The 24,403-nt window shown below is 45.2% G+C and overlaps 1 protein-coding gene across 1 annotated transcript; it reads right to left on the bottom strand.

Annotated features, from left to right (window-relative positions):
* Window positions 1-4,398: 4,398 nt before the first annotated feature.
* Window positions 4,399-18,828, bottom strand: tax1bp3 (Tax1 (human T-cell leukemia virus type I) binding protein 3). The gene is made up of 5 exons (XM_080213014.1): window positions 18,607-18,828; window positions 18,465-18,563; window positions 13,094-13,213; window positions 7,002-7,079; window positions 4,399-6,248 (listed from the first exon to the last, which is right to left on the bottom strand). The coding sequence occupies exons 2-5, from the start codon at window positions 18,501-18,503 to the stop codon at window positions 6,114-6,116; spliced, it is 372 nt and encodes a 123-aa protein (XP_080069140.1). The 5' UTR covers window positions 18,504-18,563; window positions 18,607-18,828; the 3' UTR covers window positions 4,399-6,113.
* Window positions 18,829-24,403: the final 5,575 nt, after the last annotated feature.

The raw sequence follows: 24,403 nt of genomic DNA, 5'->3' as shown, positions 1-24,403 counted from the left end.
GTGCAGCTTTGTGACACTAAGCATTGCTTCATGAATTATAACAGTACCTATAACAGTACCTCCCAGTACCTGTGATGTGAAATGTGTTGACTGAGAGAAGTTTATTAAATTTCTGCTGAAATTGGATAGATGTTCACCAGAGCAACAGGACTTTGAAAGGGGAAGATTTCAGAGGCCAATTAGTGGGACAGAAAGCAGCATGGTGGTGTCGTGGTTAGCATTGCTGCCTCAACGCCAGGGACCCGGGTTTAATTCTGGCCTTGTGTGACTGTGTGGAGTTTGCACATTCTCCCCATGTCTGCATGGGTTTCTTCCGGGTGCTCTGGTTTCCTCCCACAGACCAAAGATGTGCAGGCTAGGTGGATTGGCCATTCTAAATTGCCCCTTAGTGTCAGAGAGGATAAATACATGGGGTTTATGGGTTAAGGCCTGGGTGGGATTGTGGTCAGGGCAGACTTGATGGGCCAAGTGGCCTCCTTATGCACTGTAGGATTCTGTGCAGAAGTGTTTTACTTTTTGAAAACGGCTGTGGTGTGTTTCCCTAAACTCCATTCATGACATTGATTTTAAAGTGACTCACAGCAAACTCTCAGGTTAAATCAGAAGTATAGTTTATTCATATATTCATATCTGGGGGATGGTCATCACAACTACAATACATACTATACACATACATATGCATGTACACGTTCATACACTGACGCACATACATGTTCGTACATAGAACACATTCACATACATACACACATGCACACACGCATGCGCACACATACATAAACATACACAAACACGCTCATACACATGCTCATATATACACATACAAAATGCTCATTTACACACACTCATATATACACATGTTCATATACACGCATACATGCTCATACACATACACACTCATATACACACAGGCTCAGAGACATACATACATGCTCATACACACATGTTCAAACATGCTTACATACTCATGCTCATTTATAGACATACTCATACATACATGCACAAATACATATACATGCTCACACACATGTTCATAACACAAATGTACAGTGACAAGATAGGAAAGAGGAGTATTTACAACTATAAAGAACTTCAAAGAAAAAGAATCATAGATATTGGTACACATTGATGTAGTGCACATTGGTACACATTGAAAGTAGTGTGACATGAACCCAAGATCCCAGTTGAGGCCATCCTCATGTGTACGGAATTTGGCTCTCGGTTTCTGCTCGGCATGTCACAATTCACATCCCTTTAACCCGTGGTAACCCTCTCCCCACTCACATCGTCTGTACGTGTAAAGATTTGATTATCTGTTAACACTCGCATTCCAACCATTATCCTGCAATTGAGTCTGTCTATATCTGCCCTCTCCACTCACCTGATGAAGGAGCAACACTCCGAAAGCTCGTGCTACCAAATAAACCTGTTGAACTTTAACCTGGTGTTGTGAGACTTCTTACTGTGTTTACCCCAGTCCAACACCGGCATCTCCACAACATTGATTGGGACAGCCATAGCATTAGGGGCTTGGATGGAGAGATATTTGTTGCGTGTATTCAGAAGGAATTTCTCATTCAGTATGTGGATGGCCCAACTAGAGAGGAGGAAAAACTTGACCGCCTCTTGGGAAATAAGGAAGGGCAGGTGACATGTATTAGCGAGGAATCACTTTGGGAGCAGTGACCATAATTCTATTAGTTTGAAGATAGTTTTGGAGAATGATAGGTCTGGCCCAAAAGTTAAAATTCTAAATTGGGGCAAGGCCAATTTTGATGATATCAGGCAGGAACTTTCAAAGGTTAATTGGGGGAGTCTGTGGGAAGGCAAAGGGACGTCTAGTAAGTGGGAGGCTTTCAAAAGTGTGTTAAACAGGGTTCAGGGTGAACACATTCCTCTTAGAATGAAGGGCAAGACTGATAGAAGTTGGGAATCCTGGATGACTCAGGATATTGAGGCCCTGGTCAAGAAGAAGAAAGAGGCACATGACTTGCATAGGCAGCTGGGATGAAGTGAATCCCTTGAAGCGTACAGGGGGTGTAGGAGTAGGGTTGAGAAGGAAATCAGGAGGGCAAAAAGGGGACACAAAATTGTTTTGGCAGATAAGGCAAAGGAGAATCCAAAGAGCTTCTACAAATACATAAATGGCAGAGGAGTAACTAGGGAAAGAGTAGGGTCTCTTAAGGATCAACAAGGTCATCTATGTGTGAATCCACAAGAGATGGATTAGATCCTAACTAGATATTTCTCATCAGTATTTACTGTTGAGAAAAGCATGGACGTTAGGGAACTTGGGGAAATAAATAGTGATGTCTTGAGGAGTGTACATATTACAGAGAAGGAGGCATTGGAAGTCTTAAAGCACATCAAGGTAGATAGATCTACCAGAACTTGATGAAATGGATCCCAAGAAATTGTGGGAGATTAGGGTTGAAAGTGCAGGTCCCCTAACAGAGATATTTGAATCAGCCACAGATGAGGTGCCTGAAGATTGGAAGGTGGCAAATGTTGTGCCTTTGTTTAAGGAGGGCTGCAGGGAAAAGCCTAGAGATTACAGACCGGTGAGCCAAAAGTCTCACAAATTTGAGTTTTTTGAAGGGGTAATCAAGAAGGTAGATGAAGGCAGTGCAATCAATGTTGTCTACGTGAACTTTAGCAAGGCCTTTGACAAGGTACCGCATGGTAGGTTGTTGTATAAGGTTAAATCTCACAGGATCCAGGGTGAAGTAGCCAATTGGATACAAAGTTAGATTGAAAACAGAAATCAGAGGGTGGTTATAGAGAGTTGTTTTTCAAACTGGAAGCCTGTGACCAGCAGTGCGCCTCAAGGATTGGTGCTGGTTCCACTGTTACTTGTCATTTATATTAATGATTTGGATGAGAATTTAGGAAGCAGCGTTAGTAAGTTTGCAGATGACATCAAGATTGGTGGCAGTGAACAGTTAATATTATCTAGGATTGCAATAGGATCTTGATCAATTGGGCCAGTGGGCCATTGAATGGCAGATGGAGTTTAATTTAGAAAAATGTGAGGTGATGTATTTTGGTGGATCAAATCGGGGCAGGATTTACTCAGTTAACGGTAGGGCATTGGGGAGAGTTATAGAACAAAGCGATCTATGAATACAGGATTATAGAAAATGAAGTCGCAGATGGACAGGGTGGTGAAGAAGGCATTTGGCACGCTTGGTTTTATCATTCAGAAGTGACTACAGGAGTTGGGACGTCTTGTTGAAGTTGTACAAAACATTAGTAAGGTCAGACTTGGAATATTGCATACAGTTCTAGTCATCATATTATTGAAAGGATATTAAATTAGAAAGCGTGCAGAAAAGATTTATAGAATGCTCCTGGGACTTGATGGTTTGGGATATGAGAGGCTGGATAGACTCTGACTTTTTCCCCCTGGAGTGTAGGAGGCTGAGGGGGGCGATCTTATAGAGTCTATAAAATAATGGGGGGCATATTTTCTCAAAGGTATGGCAGACTAAAACTAGAGGGCTTAAGGTTGGGGGGGGGGGGGGGGGGGGGTGGGGGCAGGGAAAGAGATACAAACGGGTCCAGAGAGGCATTTTCTTCACTCAGAGGGTGGTGTCTGGAATGAGCTGCCAGTAGTAGTAGAGACAGGTTCAATTTTGTCTTTTACAAAGTATAGTTACATGGGTACAGAGGGATAGGGCTCAAACATGGGCAATTGGGACTAGTTTAGTGGTTAAAAACTGGGTGGCCTGTTTCCATGCTATAAACCTCTGACTCTTTGGCTGCTGAGCCTTTCCAGCATTTAGTGTTTGTGTTGTGGACATGTCTGTGTTGTGAGAATTGCTGTGTGCAATGATAACTTTGGATTGGAAAATAGCAAATCATGTTGATGTGATTAGTACATGCTGATTGTACTTATAAAAAATGCATAACAATGATGTAATTGAAAGGGGAGTTCAGGAGTCAGCACCAATTACATATGACTTCCTTCCACATGCTCAAATAAACTGGTAAACAAAGAAATTGGACTCTCATCTGATTGCTGTGGGTGAGGAGGAGTGAACTCCCAGTTATGTTGGCCACTGCACTCCAATTGGTAGAGGCATTGCCATGGATGATGTGCCAGCTGACATGATTCTTCAGAGCGCCAGGGACCCAGGTTCAATTCCAGCCTTGGGCCTGTCTGCATGGATTTCCTGCCAGTCTAAAAGATGTCCAGGTTAGGTGCCTTGGCTATGCTAAATTCTCCCTCAGTGTACCCAAACAGGCACTGGAGTGTGGCTACTATGGAATTTTCATTACTTCAGTAGTGTTAACATAAGCCTACTTGTGATAATAAATTTTAAACTGTGACTGAGATAACTGTCAAGAACTGATTGGAGCTTAATCCACTCTCTTCACAAACAAGGCTCAAGCTCCGAGTTAGTGTCTGAATTGTTTTTATTGGAAGCAGTTTAACAGTGAAGTTTATTTTGTGCAAAAGTAATCTCATTTCTTACTCTTTAGATCATTTACTAACAGCTTCAAACCAACCATTAGATTCTTTTATGTCAAAATACAAAAAACATTTGATGATCCACAGGATTTATGAACAATGGACATGATATTCTCCACATAGAAAGGACTGTGATTTAAAGTCAATTGTTTATTTAAAAACACAAAAATCAGTAGGAGGTCCGAAGATATATAACAACATGTCAATGCTGTGAGGGACTGAGGCTGCGTGTGCAGAGTGTCTCCACAATCTGGACACAGCATTGGCTGTGTAACACACATGATGCACAAAAGGAACTGATAGAGCAAAATGTTACAACCCAGGAACCCTGAGTTTCCCACAAAACATCCTGCTCAAACACAGCAACAACCAGGCATGTACATTAGTGTCTACCACGTAATCAGACAACTCAACACACATTCCTCTGCCACTTACCCATATACTATTGCAGATAAAGGAAGTCCAATGTAGGCTTGTACAGCAGATGCTGCAATGAAACTTACATTCCCCTCATTCAGCAAGAGCTGGGAATGAAGGCACTTTTAAGGGGCTTTGGATAGTTACTCAGTTATGTATCCACAATTACAGTTCAAAAATGAAAGTGATGCTGTTGAGGGTAGTGTGACAGAACAATAACCTAGCTCCCACTTCTTTTAAGAGGAGTACATAAAGAACAAAGAACGAAAACAGCCTGGGGAACAGGCCCTTCGGCCCAACGAGCCCACGCCGCCATTTTAACACTCAGGGTTGTTCTTTGTATTTGAAGGTTAGCAAGTGAGGATTAAGTGTAAAAGGCACGAGGCTGTGTTTAAAATATTAAAAAAGATTATTCAGTAAAAGGCTATAAAAAGTACATATGGAAAATGACTTCAAATAGATCTCAAACTTCCAGACAGCTGCACAGGTTCAGAATTTAGAAATGTACAGGTGTAAATTGTTTGGTACAATTGATTTTTAAATGAATCACTTCTTCCACCAAAACAATCTCTTACTCATTGTCAGTGATCCCCAGGGCTGTCACTGCATCGCTTTCTTCACTGGACTCCCACCTTTCCTCATTTTAGCACAATTTCACTGAACTCTGACTTTAAACAGCAAGTGGCTGTGGGCTTGCTCAGTGTGAGAATAACAGAAACCAACACCTAGTCCCTAGACAAACCCATTTCAATGACCTCTTCAGTCAAACCATATCAAAGGTATTTGGGAATAGCAACAATACCTTTTATAGAACTTCTGCAATTTGGTGACCATTTAAAATGGGTTACATTTCTGCATTGAGATAGTAACCAGAGGAATATCAAAGTGAAATGTTTGTCCAGTTAAGTCTCCAGTACGAAATATGCCAGAATCCGCTCACTCGCATCATGGCCCTGAAGATAATGCTGTCCATTCAGTATCTGTGCAGCTTTTCCAAAAACTGTGCACTTTCCACAAAAGGATTTTCACCTGATGCTCGGTGAGATGTGTGTGGGGGTATTTTATGTGTCTAAGTAGCAAGTGTTTTTGCTGGTCTAGTAGTGAGGAATGCTAGTTGATTGTGATCTGTATATCTTGCAGCAATATTAAGTGGCCTTCAACTATAAGGTAATTTCTCTTTAAAGGGTGAAGTTGAAGCAAGCCAGCACTCCCAGCGAAAGCAGGGTTAGTGCAGTGACTGGCGGATAGTCTGCTGCAGAGATTTCCGTGTTACCAGGAGCCGAACAACATCCTCGTTCTTCTTAGTCAGACGTTTCCTAGCCTGGTCGTGTGTTACCATTGTCATATCCCAACCGTTCACCTGGAGAGAAAACAGACATCGTGATGCTGTCCTTTACAGTCACATTTATTCCTCACTCAGAAAGAACCTTCTGCAATTGATGCAGATTGTTTCTGTATAAGATGCTTCCTTGGTACCAGTGAGCAGTCCCATACAGGAGCTGGTGTTCCCGATGAACAGAGAGCCCCCTTTCCTACCCTGTATCCAAGCCAAGGAATTGAACACCTCCATGGTGTTCTTCACCTGACTAGAATGTAACAGGCTCGGAGATCTCCACTTCCACAGGCAGGTTTCAGACCGGATATGTTTGCTGCACATTAAATCAGCTGAATGAACAGTACAAAACTTTTAAATTAGAGACCAGCATTTCAGGAGAGAAGCTGCGAAAAACACTCATTTGCACAAAATGTGCAACAGCAGAAATTCAATTGCTGATTTTAAATCCAAGATGGGGAAATGTTGCTCAAGAATAAAGGAACTGCAGAAAATGCAGCTAAGGAAAACAAACGGACACCCCCCCCACCCCTCATACAACCCCTCCTTCCCCACCCCACAACCCCCTCCACCCCACCATCACACCACAACCCCCTCCACCCCCCCCTTCCCCACCCCACCAAACCATCAGACCACAACCCCCTCCACCCACAACAACTGCTTCCCCACCCCACAATCCCCCTTCAGCCCACCACAACACCCCCCCAGGCCCCACACTACCTCCACTCCCTCTCCCCACCATTGTCTGGCTACACCCAGTTTCCAACACTGAAAGCCAACCTGCATTATCTTATCGCCAATCTGGAGTCCTGCAACTTCAGCCGGTCCTCCTTCCGACACCCTCGTTACATATATACCCTGAAATGGGAGAGAGAAACAGTGGTAATGTAATCACTAAGGTTGGGGAAGGGGGTATAATCATTCAAACAGATGAATAACCAAGCAACAATAAATGGAATTTAAAACAAATTACCAGTAAATATGAGCTTGTTTAATTAGCATCTCATTCACCACTTAAAACATTCACCCTCTCCAGTAGTAGTAGCCTGTGTACCATTTAGAAGCTGCACAGTCCGAACTTATCAAGGCTCCTCAGATTCTTCCAAATTTACAACCACAACCATCGATAAAAAGACAAGAGCAGCTGATAGCTGTTCCTTCACTGTCACTGGGTGACAATCCTGGAATTCCCACCCTAACAGCACAGTGGGTGTACCTACACTATATGGATTGCATAAGTTCAAGAAGACAGCTCACCAACACCACCAGCGTAAGGAACTCTTCCCTTGTGAGTTAAAATTGTGAGCCTGAGAGTGAAAATCTACACCCCCAGCCTAGACTCCCATTGCAGAAAGCCCACATTCTCCTTCACCCCAGCTCAATCTATATAAATTCCATTTCTCTTTAAAATAATCTGCAAACAAACATACAGCAATAATATCCAGTACAAGAGCTGCAGAATGATGAAGGCCTATTTCAGACATTGTTCAGGCATCTCTCTGACACTCACTGCCATTCAATAAAAAGATTGTCAACTTCTATTTTTAATGGGAATTGGCATCAGCATTGTTGTAGTTAAATAAACTATTCCAAATTTTTATTCTCTTTTGCTGTCTTTGTTTCTCTGCACTGGGGATAGGTGGAGAAACTAACCAATGTGATTGCTATGTAGACGGTTTATAGCAGTCTCCTGACTGCACGAGTGGTTTGATGGCTTCCTGAGCTTGTGACCTAGCTGTTGAGAGGAAGAATCAAAGTCCTTATGTGGGAGGCCTGTCTCAACCATGGTCACAGCTCAGAACCTGTGGGTTTGGCTCCAATGTCATCCACTGATAGGTCTTTCACTGGGTAAGATTTCAATATTGCAACAGAAAAGACACACAGCTTCAAGTCAGATAGCTGCAGGCAGTGGAGAACTGAAAAAGCCAACATAACTGCAGCTTAAACCATACGATGCAGAGGCCAGCGACGTAGCACAGAGGAGTCACATAACAGAGAAACATTAAAAATAGAGATAAAAAGTCTTGCATTTCTGTAGCACCTTTCACAATGTCAGGACATCCTACAATGCTTTATAGCCAAATGAAGTACTTTTGAAATATGAATGTTGTAATGTAGTGGATTTATGCTACAAGGAGTGATGTTATAACGATTGGGTAATCAGTCATTGAGGGATAAATATTAATCAGGATACCAGGATAACTTCCTTGCTCCTCATGGAAAGAGCAGCATCTTCCACACCCAACTGGAAGGATGGATGGAGCCATGGTAAAACCGCACCCCCCCCAGCGAGAGACAGCAGCTTTCCCTCACTAACTTTTGTGCTCAAATCCTGGGACTTGAATTCACAATTTTCTGAGGTAAGACAGTGATTAATGCAGCCAAGGCTGATGTACAGCCTAAGTATCATTTCCCCATTCCAAATTAACTTACACAGGAACAGGAAACCACTGTCACTTCAGAGAAAAGATAACAGACATTGCGTGTTCCTGTACAGCAAATGATCTTCCCCAATCTTGTACACCTTATACCTGGAGTATTGCACGTAGTTCTGGTCACCACACCACCAGAAGGACGTGGAAGCTTTGCAGAGAGTGCAAAGAAGGTTCACTGGGGTGTTACCTGGTCTCGAGGGTGTTGGCTATGAGGAGAGGTTGGATAATATTGAGGAGTATAAGGACTGTAGAAAGGAGCTTAAAAGGGAAATTAGGAGAGCCAGAAGGGGTCATGAGAAGACCTTGGCAGGTAAGATTAAGGAGAATCCCAAGGCCTTCTATAAATATGTGAAAGGTAAAAGGATGAGAAGAGAAGGGATAGGACCTATAAAAGGTGAAGGGGGAAAGGTCTGTGTGGAACCAGAAGAAATGGCAGAGGTGCTTAATGAGTACTTTGCCTCAGTATTCACGGTGGAAGCTGATCTGGGAGATTTTGCTACGGATTTGCAGCAGATGGAAAAGATTGAGTTTGTGGATATTAAGGTGGAGGATGTGTTAGAACTTTTGAATTCCATCAAGATAGATAAGTCGCCGGGACCAGATGGCATATACCCCAGGATACTGTGGGAGGCGAGGGAAGTGATTGCAGAGCCCCTGGCGATGATCTTTGCGTCGTCAATGGAGACGGGAGAGGTTCCGGAAGATTGGAGGATTGCGGATGTAGTCCCTATTTTCAAGAAAGGGAACAGAGATAGCCCGGGAAATTACCGACCGGTGAGTCTGACCTCAGTGGTTGGTAAGCTGATGGAGAGGCTTCTGAGGGACAAGATTTACGAGCATTTGGAGAGGTTTGACATGATCAGGAATAGTCAGCATGGATTTGTCAAGGGCAGGTTGTGCCTTACAAGCCTAGTTGAGTTCTTCGATAATGTGACTGAACACATTGACGAAGGAAGTGCCGTGGATGTGGTGTACATGGACTTCAGCAAGGTGTTTGATAAGGTCCCCCATGCAACACTTCTTGAGAAGGTGAGAGGGCATGGGATCCAAGGGCCTTTGGCCTTGTGGATCCAGAACTGGCTTGCCTGCAGAAGGCAGAGAGTGGTTGTGGATGGGTCTTTTTCTGAATGGAGGTCAGTCACCAGTGGAGTGCCCCAGGGATCTGTTCTAGGACCCTTGCTGTTTGTCATTTTCATAAATGACCTGGATGAGGAAGTGGAGGGATGGGTAAGTAAGTTTGCTGATGACACGAAGGTCGGTGGTGTTGTGGATGGTCTGGAAGGATGTCAAAAGTTGCAGCAGGACATAAATAGGATGCAGGACTGGGCAGAGAAGTGGCAGATGGACTTCAACGCGGATAAATGCGTAGTCGTCCATTGTGGCAGAACCAACGGAATGAACGAGTACACTATCAAGGGCAGGAGTCTTAGTAGTGTTGAAGAGCAGAAGGATCTTGAGGTCCGGGTCCACAGGACTCTTAAATCGGCCTCGCAGGTGGAAGAGGTGGTCAAGAAGGCGTATGGTGTACTGGCCTTCATTAATCGAGGGATTGAGTTTAGGAGTCGAGAGGTAATGCTGCAACTTTATAAGACCCTTGTCAGACCCCACTTGGAGTACTGTGCGCAGTTCTGGTCGCCTCACTATAGGAAAGACGTAGAAGCTATTGAAAGGGTACAGAGGAGATTTACAAGGATGTTGCCTGGACTGGGAGGCATGCCTTACGAAGTTAGGTTGAGGGAGCTGGGTCTCTTTTCCCTGGAGAGACGAAGCTTGAGAGGCGACCTGATAGAGGTTTATAAAATGTTGAGAGGAATGGATAGGGTGGATTCTCAGAGGCTATTTCCCCGGGTTGAAATGGTCGCTACGAGAGGACACAGATTTAAGGTGCGGGGAGGAAAGTTCAGAAGGGATGTTAGGGGTAAGTTTTTCACTCAGAGGGTGGTGAGTGAGTGGAATCAGCTGCCGTCAGTGGTGGTGGAGGCGAACTCGCTGGGGTCTTTTAAAAGACTTCTGGATGAGTATATGGGGTTTTATGGGATTGGGGGTTATAGATAGGTGTTGATGTGATCGGCGCAACTCGTGGGCCGAAGGGCCTGTTTGTGCTGTAGTGTTCTATGTTTCTAAACTAGGATTGTTTTAACTGGAAAGATGGAGGCTGAGGAGAGACTTGATAAAGGTCTACAAAATTATGAGAGGCACAGACAGGGTGGATAGTCAGAGGCTTTTTCCCAGGGTGAAAGTGTCAATACAAGGGGGCACAGGTTCAAGGTGAGTGGGGGAAGTTTTTCCACACAAAATGGTGGGTGTCTGGAACGCACTGCCACAGGAGATGGTGGAAACAGACACACAAACAACATTTAAGAGGCACCTGTATGGGTACATGGGAGAGAATAGAGAGATACAGACCAAGGGCAGAAAGTTTTTTTTTAGAAGTTTAGTTACAGCATCATGATCAGCAGAGGCTTGGAGGGTCTGTTTCTGCGCTGTACTTTTCTTTGATACCAGTATAATGGGAAAACAACAATTTATATCGTAGGAGAGATTGCTGTTTGGTTAGTAAGTAGACTTTAATTGGTAGAGACAATGCAATGTAGAATGCACCAATTGTTTGAAATGTTATTTGTTGTGTCAGTCACCATCAACTGATGCATTTTACGCACTTTCTCCCCTCGAATTCCCAGTACACTCAACATGGAGTATTAATTCATCAGCAGAGGGAGATGGCAATCAACTGGTGGTTTTCTTGCCCATGTTTAACCCGACGTCAGAATGTACAATAATACATCAAAAATAAGCGCAGCAGTCAGCGCCTTGAGTCTGCTTCATCGTTCAGTAAGATCAGGGTGGATCGGATCTTGGCCTCGCCTCTACTTTCTCTGCCTGCTCCCAATACCACCGATATCATTCAAGATTGAATTTCCTGTTAGCTAGCCAATCCTCTGTTCACAGTAACATGTATTACCTCCAACTGCACGAGTTCCTGTCCTGTACAATAACCTTTAACGTCATATGTTGAATGCCTTTTGAAAATCCAAACACGCTGGCTTTCCTGTACCCACCCTGTTAGTTACATTCTCAGAAACAAACACTTATCAAACGCGGTCTTTCTTTCACAAAATCATGTGGACTCTGTCTAATTATTACGATTTTCTAAATCTCTTGCTACCACTTCCTTAATAACCACTTCAAATTTTCCCAGTGACAGATATTAGTGAACTGACCTATAATTTCTTGTTTTAGGACTCCCTCCTTTCTTGAAAAGGAGCATTTCATTTAAATTTTCCTGGCGGGGGTTGCGATACTATGCCTTATAGTGATGTATCTAGATCTAGTATGTATGTTTCAAAGTCAGTTCTGTTTATACAGTGCCAAGGTATCTGCACAAGGCAGCCCACACGCTGAGAAAGTAGAAAAATAATTGCTTTGAGATGATGGGGTGTTTAATCCGAGTTAATATATTTTTGTGTATTTTTGGTTTTTCCCCTAGGTTTCAGAGTAGGGTTTTGATTGGATTGATTGACTAGAGGCAGAGTCACATGAACAGGTAGAGCTAAGCTTACCAGGAAAAACAGTTAGTTTCTGCTTGCTGCTAAACAAAGCCAGAGGAGTTTCACTCTCTCTCTAGAGGCTGCTGTTTAAGTGTCAGATGACACGTGTCTCTGGCTCTATTCAAAAGCTTGTGGACTAGCAGCCCACGTACCAGCACATAAGCTTGTGTGTTTTTGAAGAGGAGTTAATGTATATGAGAATATTGCTTAAATTGGAACCAAGAGAGATAAATAAGAAGTAAAGAATTGTATTTTGTCATGTTTAAGTATTTCAGCTAGTAAAAGTTGAGTTAATTTATCTGTTATACTAAAACTATATTGTTAAAAATAAAGTTTGTTTTGATAAAAACTTCCTAGTGGCTCACTAGAGGAAAACACCTTATCCTTACACCAATGCCAAATTAAAATAAATAGTTGAAGTCTCATTTAACTGCATAAAATACTTTGGGGTATCTGATCCCTAACGAGATCTTGGGAAATTTACATTTTTTTGTTCATTCATGGGCTGCGGTGGGGCGGGGGGGTTGCTGACTCGACCAGTATTTATTGTCCACCTCTAACTGCTTTCCAAAAAGGTGTCAGTCCACAGCCATCTGTGCTGTAGAAACACCAACAGTGCATCTACAATAACTATCCTCTTGTTCAAACAGTTCCCTCTATATCTCTCCCCCCTTCAAAACTGTCATATTATAGAATAAATCTAGCTATGATTTTCTGAGGATAGGGCATAATTTTCAACTATCCAACCCTTCATTCAGATTCAATTCATCTTTTATCACCCAATGTTACATTTGACAGTTTAGTGAGAAACTGCTGAAATAGGGGCGAAAGCAGACGGAATGTTTTGCTGCTAATAACATACATTCCAGATTTGGTCCCCAATTCCCACCTTGTCTGTTTTGTCCTCCGAGTAGGGGTTTTGTGTTGGATCCTGGTCAATTCCGCCACCGATACTGAATCCCAGGATTAGGTTATCACCTTGCCGCAGTTTACGGATCTCAATACGTTGCTGAAAGAGAGCTGAGAGTCAGTAGGGAGTCTGGTAATATCCATGCTCAGTAAACACAACAGCGTGGTTAAATGTTATTACCAAGGACACTGGACACTTTCAGAATGGGAAATGTCTTTCCCTGATAAGTCCTCAGCCTCACCAAAAGCCTCAATGCCTCCCCCATATTTAATCCCCTTTACAGAATCCACTTCAATGGTCTCCCCTAGTTTGGCAAAAATAATTCCAACGGACTTCCCTTCTTGCTAATTTTCAACTCACGTTCTTAGCGCTCGAGCTATTCCCGATCTTGAGAAACTACTGAACTAACGCCAATCTCTTCCTAACCTTGAAAACTCCCATTAGGAGACTTAGAGTTCCAATTTCTTCACTGATTTTTTATAAATGTTGAATGTTTATCATCATCTCCTCTTACTAAGCAATGCTGACAATAACTCCTGGACATTTATTCTAATCAGTAACGTATATGAGAATATTGGGCAGATAGTTACTGTCAACTAGAATTGTCAACACTAAATGCAAAATCTAAGTTATTACTTGAAATCAGCAGCAAACAAATGGCATTAACTATTTATAATGCATTGTGTGACAGGCTTTTATACTGAAAGTTGGAGTGGCCAATTCAAGGGCAATTAGGGATGGAGATAATAAATGCTGGCTCATCCCAGGAATAAAAACAGCAATTGGCCTCTTTGGAATTGGGGCCTGTAGCAGTGTGTCCTCAATCCTTACTTGACCATGCAAAGTCTAAATCAATTTGGGACGTCCCAAAACACCTAAAGTTTATTTATTAATGTCATAAGTCGGCTTACATTAATACTGCAGTGAAATTACTGTGAAAATCCCCTAGTCACCGCACTCCGGTGCCTGTTCGGGTACACTGAGGGAGTAGGGCGGTGGATAGAGGAGAGCTGGTGGATGTGGTGTTTCTTGATTTTCAGAAGGCGTTTGTCAAGGTACCTCACAAGAGGTTATTACAGAAGGTCAGGGGGCATGGAGTTGGGGGTAGGGTGTTAGCATGGATAGAGGATTGGTTGTCAAATAGGAGGCAGAGAGTGGGGGTCAATGGGTGCTATTCGGATTGGTGGTTGGTGACTAGTGGAGTGCCTCAGGGGTCGGTGCTGGGGCCTCAGCTATTTACCATTTATATAGATGATCTGGAGGAGGGAACCGAGTGTTTGGTGTCAAAATTTGCTGATGACACCAAGATTGGTGGAACGGCAAATTGTGCGGAGGGTGTGGAGAGTCTGCAGAAGGATCTAGATAGGCTGGGCGAATGGGCCAGGAACTGGCAAATGGAATTTAATGTTGGCAAGTGCAAGGTGGTTCACTTTGGTAGGAATAATGGTAGGAAGGATTATTACTTACACGGCGAAAAACTGCAGCAGGCGGTGGTGCAGAGGGACCTCGGGGTCCTTGTGCATGAGTTGCAAAAACCCAGCCTACAGGTGCAGCAAGTGGTCAGGAAGGCAAATGGGATGCTGGCCTTCATAGCGAGGGGAATCGAATATAAAAATAGGGAGGTCTTGCTGCAGCTGTATAGGGCATTGGTGAGGCCGCAGCTGGAGTACTGTGTGCCGTTTTAGTCGCCGCACTTACGCAAGGATATTTTGGCCTTGGAGGGAGTGCAGACGAGGTTTACTAGGCTGATACTGGAGTTGAGGGGGTTGAGCTATGAGGAGAGGCTGGATAAACTAGGCTTGTACACGTTAGAGTTTAGAAGAATGAGGGGAGATCTCATTGAGACATATAAGATGATGAATGGGATGGATAGGATAGAGGTGGAGAGGCTCTTCCCGCTCAGAAAGGACAGTAGGACTAGGGGGCACAGCCTCAAGATAAAGGGGGGGCGGTTTAGAACAGAGTTGAGGAGGAACTTCTTCACTCAAAGGGTGGTGAATCTCTGGAATTCTCTGCCCGTTGAGGTGGTGGAGGCTGCCTCGCTCAATATTTTTAAGACGCGGGTTGATGGGTTTTTGATAAGAGAGGGGATTAAGGGTTATGGGGAGAGGGCGGGAAAGTGGAACTGAGACACAACAGATCAGCCATGATCTTATTGAATGGCGGGGCAGGCTCGAGGGGCTAGATGGCCTACTCCTGCTCCTATTTCTTATGTTCTTATGAGAATTTAGATGCCCAATGCACTTAATCTTTCAGACTGTGGGAGGAAACTCAAAGAAGTCTCACAACACCAGGTTAAAGTCCAACAGGTTTATTTGTAGCAAATGCCACAAGCTTTCGGAACTTGCCATTCCTTCATCAGGTGGGTGGGAGTTCCGGCCACAAACAGGACATATAAAGACACAAACTCAATTTACAGAATAATGATTGGAATGTGAGTCTTTACAGCCAATCAAGTCTTAAAGGTACAGACAGTCAATGCGAGTGGAGAGAGAGCATTAAGCACAGATTAAAAAGATGTATATTGTTTCCAGACAGGATTACTCTCCAGAATCAGTTGCATTCTTGGACACACGCATCTCCATTAAGAACAGTCACCTCAGCACCTCCCTGTACCGCAAGCCCACGGATAACCTCACGATGCTCCACTTCTCCAGCTTCCACCCTAAACACGTTAAGAAGCCATCCCTTACAGACAAACCCTCTGTATGCACAAGATCTGCTCAGATGAGGAGGATCACAACAGACACCTCCAGATGCTGAAAGATGCCCTCGTAAGAACAGGATATGGTGCTCGACTCATCGATCCACCGTTCCGATGCGCCACAGCGAAGAACTGCACCGACCTCAGGAGACAAACACAGGACACGGTGGACAGAGTACCCTTCGTCGTCCAGTACTTCCCTGGAGCGGAGAGGCTACAACATCTTCTCCGGAGCCTTCAACATATCATTGATGAAGATGAACATCTCGCCACGGCCATCCCCACACCCCCACTTCTTGCCTTCAAACAACCACACAACCTCGAACAGACCATTGTCTGCAACAAACTACCCAGCCTTCAGGAGAACAGTGGCCACAGCAACCACTGAAAGATGTGCTGAATCATCGACATGGACGCCATCATCTCACGTGATAACACCATCCACCAGGTATACGGCAAATACTCTCGCAACTCAGCCAATGTTGTCTACCTGATACGCTGCAGGAAAGGATGTCCCGAGGCATGGTACATTGGGGAGACCGTGCAGACGCTACGACAACGGATGAATGAACACAGCCTGACAATCACCAGGCAAGACTGTTCCCTTCCTATTGGTGAACACATCAGCACTCATGGGCATTCGGCCTCTGATCTTCGGGTAAGCGTTCTCCAAGGGGGCCTTCACGACACACGACAGCGCAGAGACTAATAGCCAAGTTCCGCACACATGAGGACGGCCTCAACCGGGATCTTGGGTTCATGTCACACTATCTGTAACCCCCCCCCCACAGCTTGCCTGGACTTGCAAAATCTCACTAACTTTCCTGTCTGGAGACAATACACATCTTTTTAATTTTCTCTCCACTCATTGTCTGTACCTTCAAGATTTGATTAGCTGTAAAGACTCGCATTCCAATCATTATTCATATAAATTGAGTTGGTGCCTTTGCACCCTGGTTGTGATCAGAACTCCCACCCACCTGACGAAGTTCCAAAAGTTAGTGGCATTTGCTACAAATAAACCTGTTGGACTCTAACCTGGTGTTGTGAGATTTCTTTCTGTGTTTACCCCAGTCCAACACCGGCATCATGACTACAGAGGAAACTCACGCAGACATCTTAGGACACCAAGGGGCAACTTTCACATCTTTGGAGTGTGGGAGGAAACCCACACAGACACAGGGAGAACATGCAGACTCCACACAGATAGTGACTCGAGGCCGGAATCAAAGCCGGGTCCCTGGTGCCGTGAGGCAGCAGTGCTAACTCACTGTGCCATCGTGCTGCCCCACTTCACAACCAATGAAGCCTTTTTATAAATACTCTCTCTGATGTATTGTAGAAAAGATAGCAGCCAATTTGTGACAAGCAAGCTTCCGCAAATAGCAATGTGATAATGATCAGGCTTTTTTTTAAAACTGATGTTGATTAAGGGATAAATACTGGGCAGGGCATTTGGGGGAAAGCTTCCTCAAAGTGCGATCATTTCCCCAGCCAATGCGCAGTGTATCGGGTGGGGGAAATGTACTAGAGTATAAAGCTTTATCCTTTACTCCCAGATTGATGATGACAATATGGAATTCAAAACCTGTAGCAGTCAACACAATCTTTCAGTCAGGTTTGAACATGATTAAATGGAGGTAAAAAAAAGTGTACAGAGAGTTCCTGAGACACCAGTGAAAACGCCATGCGCCAACCCTCAATCCACCGATATACAGGAACCACAGCCTTAGCCCGACCCTGATTGTCACAAAGGAGTGCCCTTCATAAGATAACAGTCACAGAGCTGCACCCTCAGCAAACAACAGGCACCACTCCCAAAATTTACAGCATTCTATGAAATGAAGTGATGGGTTTCCTGCAGTGCACAGTCATTTACAATCAGTACAGAAACATATTGTCAGTCTGAATTATATATAACTGAAATGCCTGACTCCCCCAGCAGCTCAAACTGCTTCACTATTAGAGAACAGCAGAGTATTCCTATCACAAAGGAAGGCCTCACCCACTGACCTCATCATCTGTCTCAGCACTGAGGAATGTAAACCTTGTAGTGACAAGTACATACCACTCACTCAAGGAGCAGGGCTGAAATTCATTAGTCAGTCAGCCTCCAAAACATCATGTAGCTGTGGTCCTGACCACAATTAAAATCACACTCTGTATCCAGTCATTAATAAACCTTTTGTTTCACAAAGGCAGGAGAATAAAAAACTGGATATTGGGCCCAAAGGGAAAGGGGGTGAAAAGCTTGGTCAAAGGGTTACAGCTCAAGGAGCAGTGTAAAGGTTTAAATAATATTTCAGAGCTGCCTGAGGTGGGGCAGGTGAGGGTGGGTCAGAGGGAGTGACTCTAACAGCTGGGTACAGACACAGTTCGGGCAGGGCGGCACCAGGAGCTGCCTGTATCAGAAAGCTGTGATTCACTGACTGAGTGATGGGGGCGACTGAGGGGGTTTGGTGACGGGCGGAACTGAACAGAGGGTCAGCACAGGGCCGGGGGGCTCCATTCCAGCCCGGACACACTCCCCGTGCCCGCGGGCCGGGCCCCCGCTTTCCTCCCGCACCCCGGGACACTGACCCCCCCTCCCGGGCCCCGGGCCCCTCCCGGGACACCGACCCCCCCCTCCCCGGACCCCCCACTCACCACAACCGCAGTCACCGGCTGCCCGGCGATGAATGCCATGGCGGGGCCGGGCTCTCCGCTCCGGGCTGGGTCTCTCCCCCGGGGCCGGGCTCTCCGGGCCGGGCTGGGTCTCTCCCCCGGGGCCGGGCTCTCCGGGCCGGGCTGGGTCTCTCCCCCGGGGCCGGGCTCTCCGGGCTGGGCTGGGTCTCTCCCCCGGGGCCGGGCTCTCCGGGCCGGGCTGGGTCTCTCCCCCGGGGCCGGGCTCTCCGCTCCGGGCTGGGTCTCTCCCCCGGGGCCGGGCTCTCCACTCCGGGCTGGGCCTCTCTCGGTCTCCGGGTTTACTCACTCCGGGACTATTCTCTCGCTCTGGCTCTCTCCGCTCCGGGACTATTTTATCTCCGCTTTTCCGCGGAGTGATCACCGCCCCAACTGCTTAACGTCAACGTCAGGGAAACTGCACTCAGAGCCAATCAGAACGGCGCATTCTGTTGATTGACATTCAGGGGCGGGACTCGGAACGGGGGGCGGTGCTCCGAGCGGGGGCGGGGCGGGGCTCGGTGCGGAGGCGGGGCTGGGGGCGGGGCCCTGGAGTGGAGCCTGGTCAGTGTACACTGATGGGCATCAGCTGGCAGGAGGTGGAGATGAATTGGCTGCTTTCGTTCACATGTTATGAGCATCACTGGCCAGTATTTATTGCCCATGCCTGATTTCCCCTTGAGAGGGTGCTGAGTTGGCTTGTTAAACTGCTGCAGTCCATGTGGTGTAGGTACATCCATCGTGCTGTTAGAGACAGAGTTCCAGGGTTTTCACCCAGTGACAATGAAGGAGTGGTGAGTCAGGATGGTGAGTGGGTTGGGGGTGAGCTAACGCAGAGATAATTAGGAGAAGGTGAAGGCCATTCAGCCCTCAGCGCTGCTCCACCATTCAGTAATATCATGGTTGACCTGATTGTAGTCTTAAATCTAGTTTCCTCTCTACCAAATCCCCCTCCTACCATAACTCTTAACTCCCTTGTCATTTAAAAACCTATCTAACGCAGTCCTGAACATATTTAATGACACATACTGCACCTCTTTGAGGTGTTCACTGAGTCAGTCAGGTCTAAGATTACCCAACACAGTCCCAGATTGGGAACAGCTAATGGCCCAGAGATCACCTGACCTGCACTCTTAAAGAGGCAGTATACACATATATCACAACTCCTTTCATTCAAACACAATTTCCTTTCAGAAAACCATGTTGACTCTGTGTAATCTGTGTTGTGGTTTTCTAGATGTCCTGCTATTACTTCCTTAATAATAGATTCTAACATTCTCCTAGATGTTAGATTAACTGGCATATAGATTTCTGCTTTCTGTCTTCCTCCTTTTGTAAATACTGGTAACATTTGCTGTTTTCAGATTCACTGGGACCCTTTGAGAGACGAGGAAATTTTGTAAAATTACAACCAACGGATCCACTATCTCTGCAATCACTTTCTTTAAGAGTCTGGCGTGCAGAGTGTAAGGTCCAGGGGACTTTCAACCTTTAGACTCATTAGTTTTCACAGGACTTTTTCTCTAATGATAATAATTCTTTCAAGTTCCACTTCCCTTTAGCCCTTTGGTTTTCTACAATTATTGGGCTGTATTCTGTGTCTTCTGCTATGAAGACGGACATAAAATACTTGCTCAAAGTCTCTCCCATTTCATTGTTCCCATTATTAAATCCCCAGTCTCAACCTCGGACTTTTATTGCTTTTTAAAGAATATTTGCAGAAGTTCTTACTGTCTATTTTTTTTCTAACCAGCTTATTCTCTTGTTCTGAAATCAAGTTCTGACAAATCACTAAATTATTACTTGTAATTATCTTAATGCTGATTGGTAGACCAGGGCTTGCTAGCAATCATAATAGTGGTCAGAACACAGGACTGAGATATTGCATTCAAAGACCAATTGCCCAGAATTATAACCCAGAAGAATCCAATGGATGAGGGATGCGACAATCGTGGGACATGCAAGTAAAGTTAAAATTTAAATATTTGTGAAAATTCAGGATGTTGGCCAAGAAGTGGGATCCACGGGCTGGCAAAATGAGTGGAAGAGTAGAAAGTTAAAAAGCACAGAGGGGGCTTATTATCATCATCATTAGAGAAAAATTCCAGTAGCAAATCTAGAAATGACTCTTGTGTCAGAAAATGTTCATGGATTGGAGGAAGAACCTTCACTGGTGCGAGAAGGAGATCTTGCAGTTATAGAGCCAATAGACAGAAAAGTGCTAGCAGAGGATGTAGCTAGATAAGTTAGTCCATGAAATAAATACTGGAAAGCTCTGACCTCATCTGCTCTGGGATTCTCCCGGTGCCGCTGCAGTGAACGGAGCACCAAATTCTCCATTCTTGCTGGCAGCGGGTATGGGAGAATGAGATTGGAGAATCCTGCCCAAAGAGTATTGGAACAGAACTAGAAGCACATGTTCCCGCGACTGTGAGGCTTCTTGTACTGTTAATAAACTTGAAGATGAACTAGTAAAAGACCAAAGGGTCTCCTAAGAAAGGGAGTTGGAGAGAGTTTGAAGTTTATTCTGTGGTGCTAGCTTTGACACATCGATGGGTTTTGTACAGAAAAGTTCTTACAGATGGGAGTTACAAAGCTAAAGTAAAACTAGTTGTTAGGGGTCCAGATACGATCTAAGGAGATCCATCAAGGATGCCAAAAGACAGTATTGGACCAAGCTACAGTCCCAGGCGAGCCACACAGACCCTCACTGATTGTAGCAAGGTCGGCAAGACATAAAGATGAAGACATGTAGAATCACTGGGACCAACTCACCCCTCCCTGATGAGCTCAATGCATTCTATGCCCGTTTTAAGCAAGACTTCAGCAAGATTATGCCCTCCACCCCAGAAGCCTCAGCTGAACCGGTATCCGAGGTCAGTGTTGCCAATGTAAGAACAGCTTTCTCAAAAGTCAATTTACGGAAAGCAACTGGCCCAGATGGGTTACCTGCAACACTCAGGTCCTGCACGAACCAGCTGCTGGGAGCATTCACAGATATCTTTAACCTCCCCTACACCAATCTGAGGTTCCTATATGCTTCAAGAAGACGACAATCATCCTGATATCAAAGAAAAGCCATGCAGCAGGCCTTAATGATTATCATGTGGTGGTTCTGACACCCATCATTATGAAGTGCTTCAAAAAGGTTAGTCACGGCACAGGTCAATTTTCAGCCTCCCAGACTGACTGGATCCACTACAGTTTGCCTACCACCGCAACATGTCACGCCTCTACTTTCTCAGGATGCCAAGGAAGTTTGGCACGTCAGGTACAACTCTCACCAACTTTTACAGATGCACCGTAGAAGGCATCCTTTCTGGTTGTATTGCAGCTTGGTACAGGTTCCTGCTCCGCCCAAGACTGCAAGAAACTACACAGGGTCATGAACGTAGCCCAATTCATCACACAAACCAGCCTCCCATCCATTGACTTTGTCTACACCTCCCACTGCCTCAGCAAAGCAGCCAGCATAATCAAGGCCACTACACAGCCCACACGTTCTCTCTTCCACCTTCCTCTGTCTACACTTCTGTCGACATAATTAAGGAGCCCACACCAGAGCACCCTGGAAACCAGAGCACCCTGAGGAAACCCATACAGACACAGGGAGAATGTGCAGACTCCGCACAGACAGTGATCCAAGCTGGGAATTGAACCCAGGTTTCTGGTGCTGTGAGGCAGCAGTGCCAGTCACTGTGCCACCATGCCGCCCAATATATAACATCCCTTCCCCTTCTGTGGTCACAACAACAAATTACTACAATGTTATACGTAGGATCGGTAATACTCTAGGCACAATACTATATACCGTTAATCATCATACACAGTCCACAAAAAGTCAGTCAGGAGGATACCTATTTGATACAGTGTTTGGCTGTATATGGTGTTCTGGAATTTGGCTGTCTTTGACCTTAGAAGGATGGTTGGATTTCAGTAAACATTCCTTCTCTTGGAACTGATTTTGCACCATTCTCATGTGGTATAGTAGTTAATATACAATCATCAGGCAACTCAGATTCAACTAAGTCTTCCGTAGTAGTATAAACAACACTGTGAACTAAAGAAGTTAGTTTTTTTTAATCCATATAAGGGCAATATGGCAGCTAGGGCAGTGGTATGCTCCTCCTGCCAGATGTGGGAAATTAGGGAGCAATCTAGTCTCCCTGACAACTTTGTCTGCAGGAAATGTGTCCAGTTGCAGCTCTTCACAGATCGCATTGTTCGGCTGGAGCAGCAGGTGGATGCACTGCGGAGTACACAGGAGGCAGAGAGTGTGATAGACACCAGTTACAGGGAGGTTGTCACACCACAGGTTCAGACAGGTAGATAGGTGACTGCCAGGAGAGGCAGGCAGGTAGTGCAGGACTCTCCTGTGTCTATTCCCCTTTCAAACAGGTATAACATTTTGGATGCAGTTGAGGGGAATAGCCTGTCAGGGGGAGATACCAGCAGCTGCCAGGCCTGTGAGACCACACCTGGTTCTGCTGTGGGAAAGGATCGGGCAAAGAGCAAGGGAGCAGTAGTACTAGGGGACTCGCTAGTTAGAGGCACAGACAGGAGTTTCTGTGGCCACAATCAAAACTCCAGGATGGTGTGTTGCCTCCCTGGTGCCAGGGTCAAGGACGTCTCTGAGTGATTGCAGGACATTCTTAATGGGGAGAATGAGCAGCCAGAGGTCATTGTACATATTGGTACCAACAGCATAGGTGAAAAAAAGGATGAGGTCCTGAAGTGTGAATATAGAGAGTTAGGCAGAAGGCTAACGTGCAGGACCTCGATGGTAGTAATTTCTGGACTACTACCGGTGCCACGTGCTAGTGAGAGTAGGAATAGGAGGATTAGGCAGATGAATGTCTGGCTTGAGAGCTGGTGCAAGGGGCAGGGATTTAGATTTTTGGATCATTGGGATCTTTTCTGGGGAAGGGATGACCTGTTCAAGAGGAACAGGTTACACCTGAACTGGAGGGGGACTAATATCCCGGTGGGGAGATTTGCTCGAGCCGCTTGGGAGGGTTTAAACTAATTTGGCAGGGGGGTGTGATCCAAAGCAGAAGGAAGGCAGAGGAGAAGGTTGAGAACAGCACGGAAGTTAAAACAAGCACATTAATTATTGTCAGTAATCCTAGTACCAAACAGATCAGACAGAAGCAATACAGAGACTAAGGGAAGTCCAGATTAAACTGCATTTATTTCAGTGCAAGAGACCTGACGGGCAAGGCAGATGAACTTGGGGCATGGATGGGTACATGGGATATTATAGCAATTACTGAAACATGGTTAAGAGAGGGTCAGGCAGCTTAATGTTCCAGGGTACAGATACTATAGGAAAGATAGAACAGGAGGGAAGAGAGGAGGGAGAGTTGCATTTTTGATTAGGGAAAGCATCATGGCTGTTCTGAGAGGGGATATATCCGAGGATTCAGCCATTGAGTCTATATGGGTAGAACTGAGAAACATGAAGGGGGAAGTTATTTTGATAGGGTTGTACTATAGGCCCCCAAATAGTCGGCAGGAAACTGAGGAGCAAATATGTAAGGAGGTTACAGGGAGCTCCAAGAAAAACAGTTTGGTAATAGTTGGAGATTTTAATTTTCCCAACATTGACTGGGACAACCATAGTATTAGAGGATTGGATGGGGAGAAATTTGTTGAGTGTATTCAAGAGGAATTTCTCATTCAGTATGTGGATGGCCCGACTAGAGAGGGGGCAAAACTTAACCTCCTCTTGGGAAATAAGGAAGGGCAGGTGACGGAAGTGTTAGTGAGGGATCACTTTGGGACCAGTGACCATAATTCCATTAGTTTGAAGATAGAGAATGGAGAATGATAGGTCTGGCCCAAAGGTTAAAATTCTAAATTGGGGCAAGGCCAATTTTGATGGTATCAGGCAGGAACTTTCAAAAGTTAATTTGGGGAGTCTC

Source organism: Carcharhinus amblyrhynchos, chromosome 26, assembly GCF_965287045.1.
Source record: "Carcharhinus amblyrhynchos chromosome 26, sCarAmb.v2.hapA, whole genome shotgun sequence".
In the NCBI taxonomy this organism is placed as follows: Eukaryota; Metazoa; Chordata; class Chondrichthyes; order Carcharhiniformes; family Carcharhinidae; genus Carcharhinus; species Carcharhinus amblyrhynchos.
The sequence above is the reverse complement of the archived record's forward strand: the minus strand, read 5'-3'. Positions and strand labels throughout refer to the sequence as shown.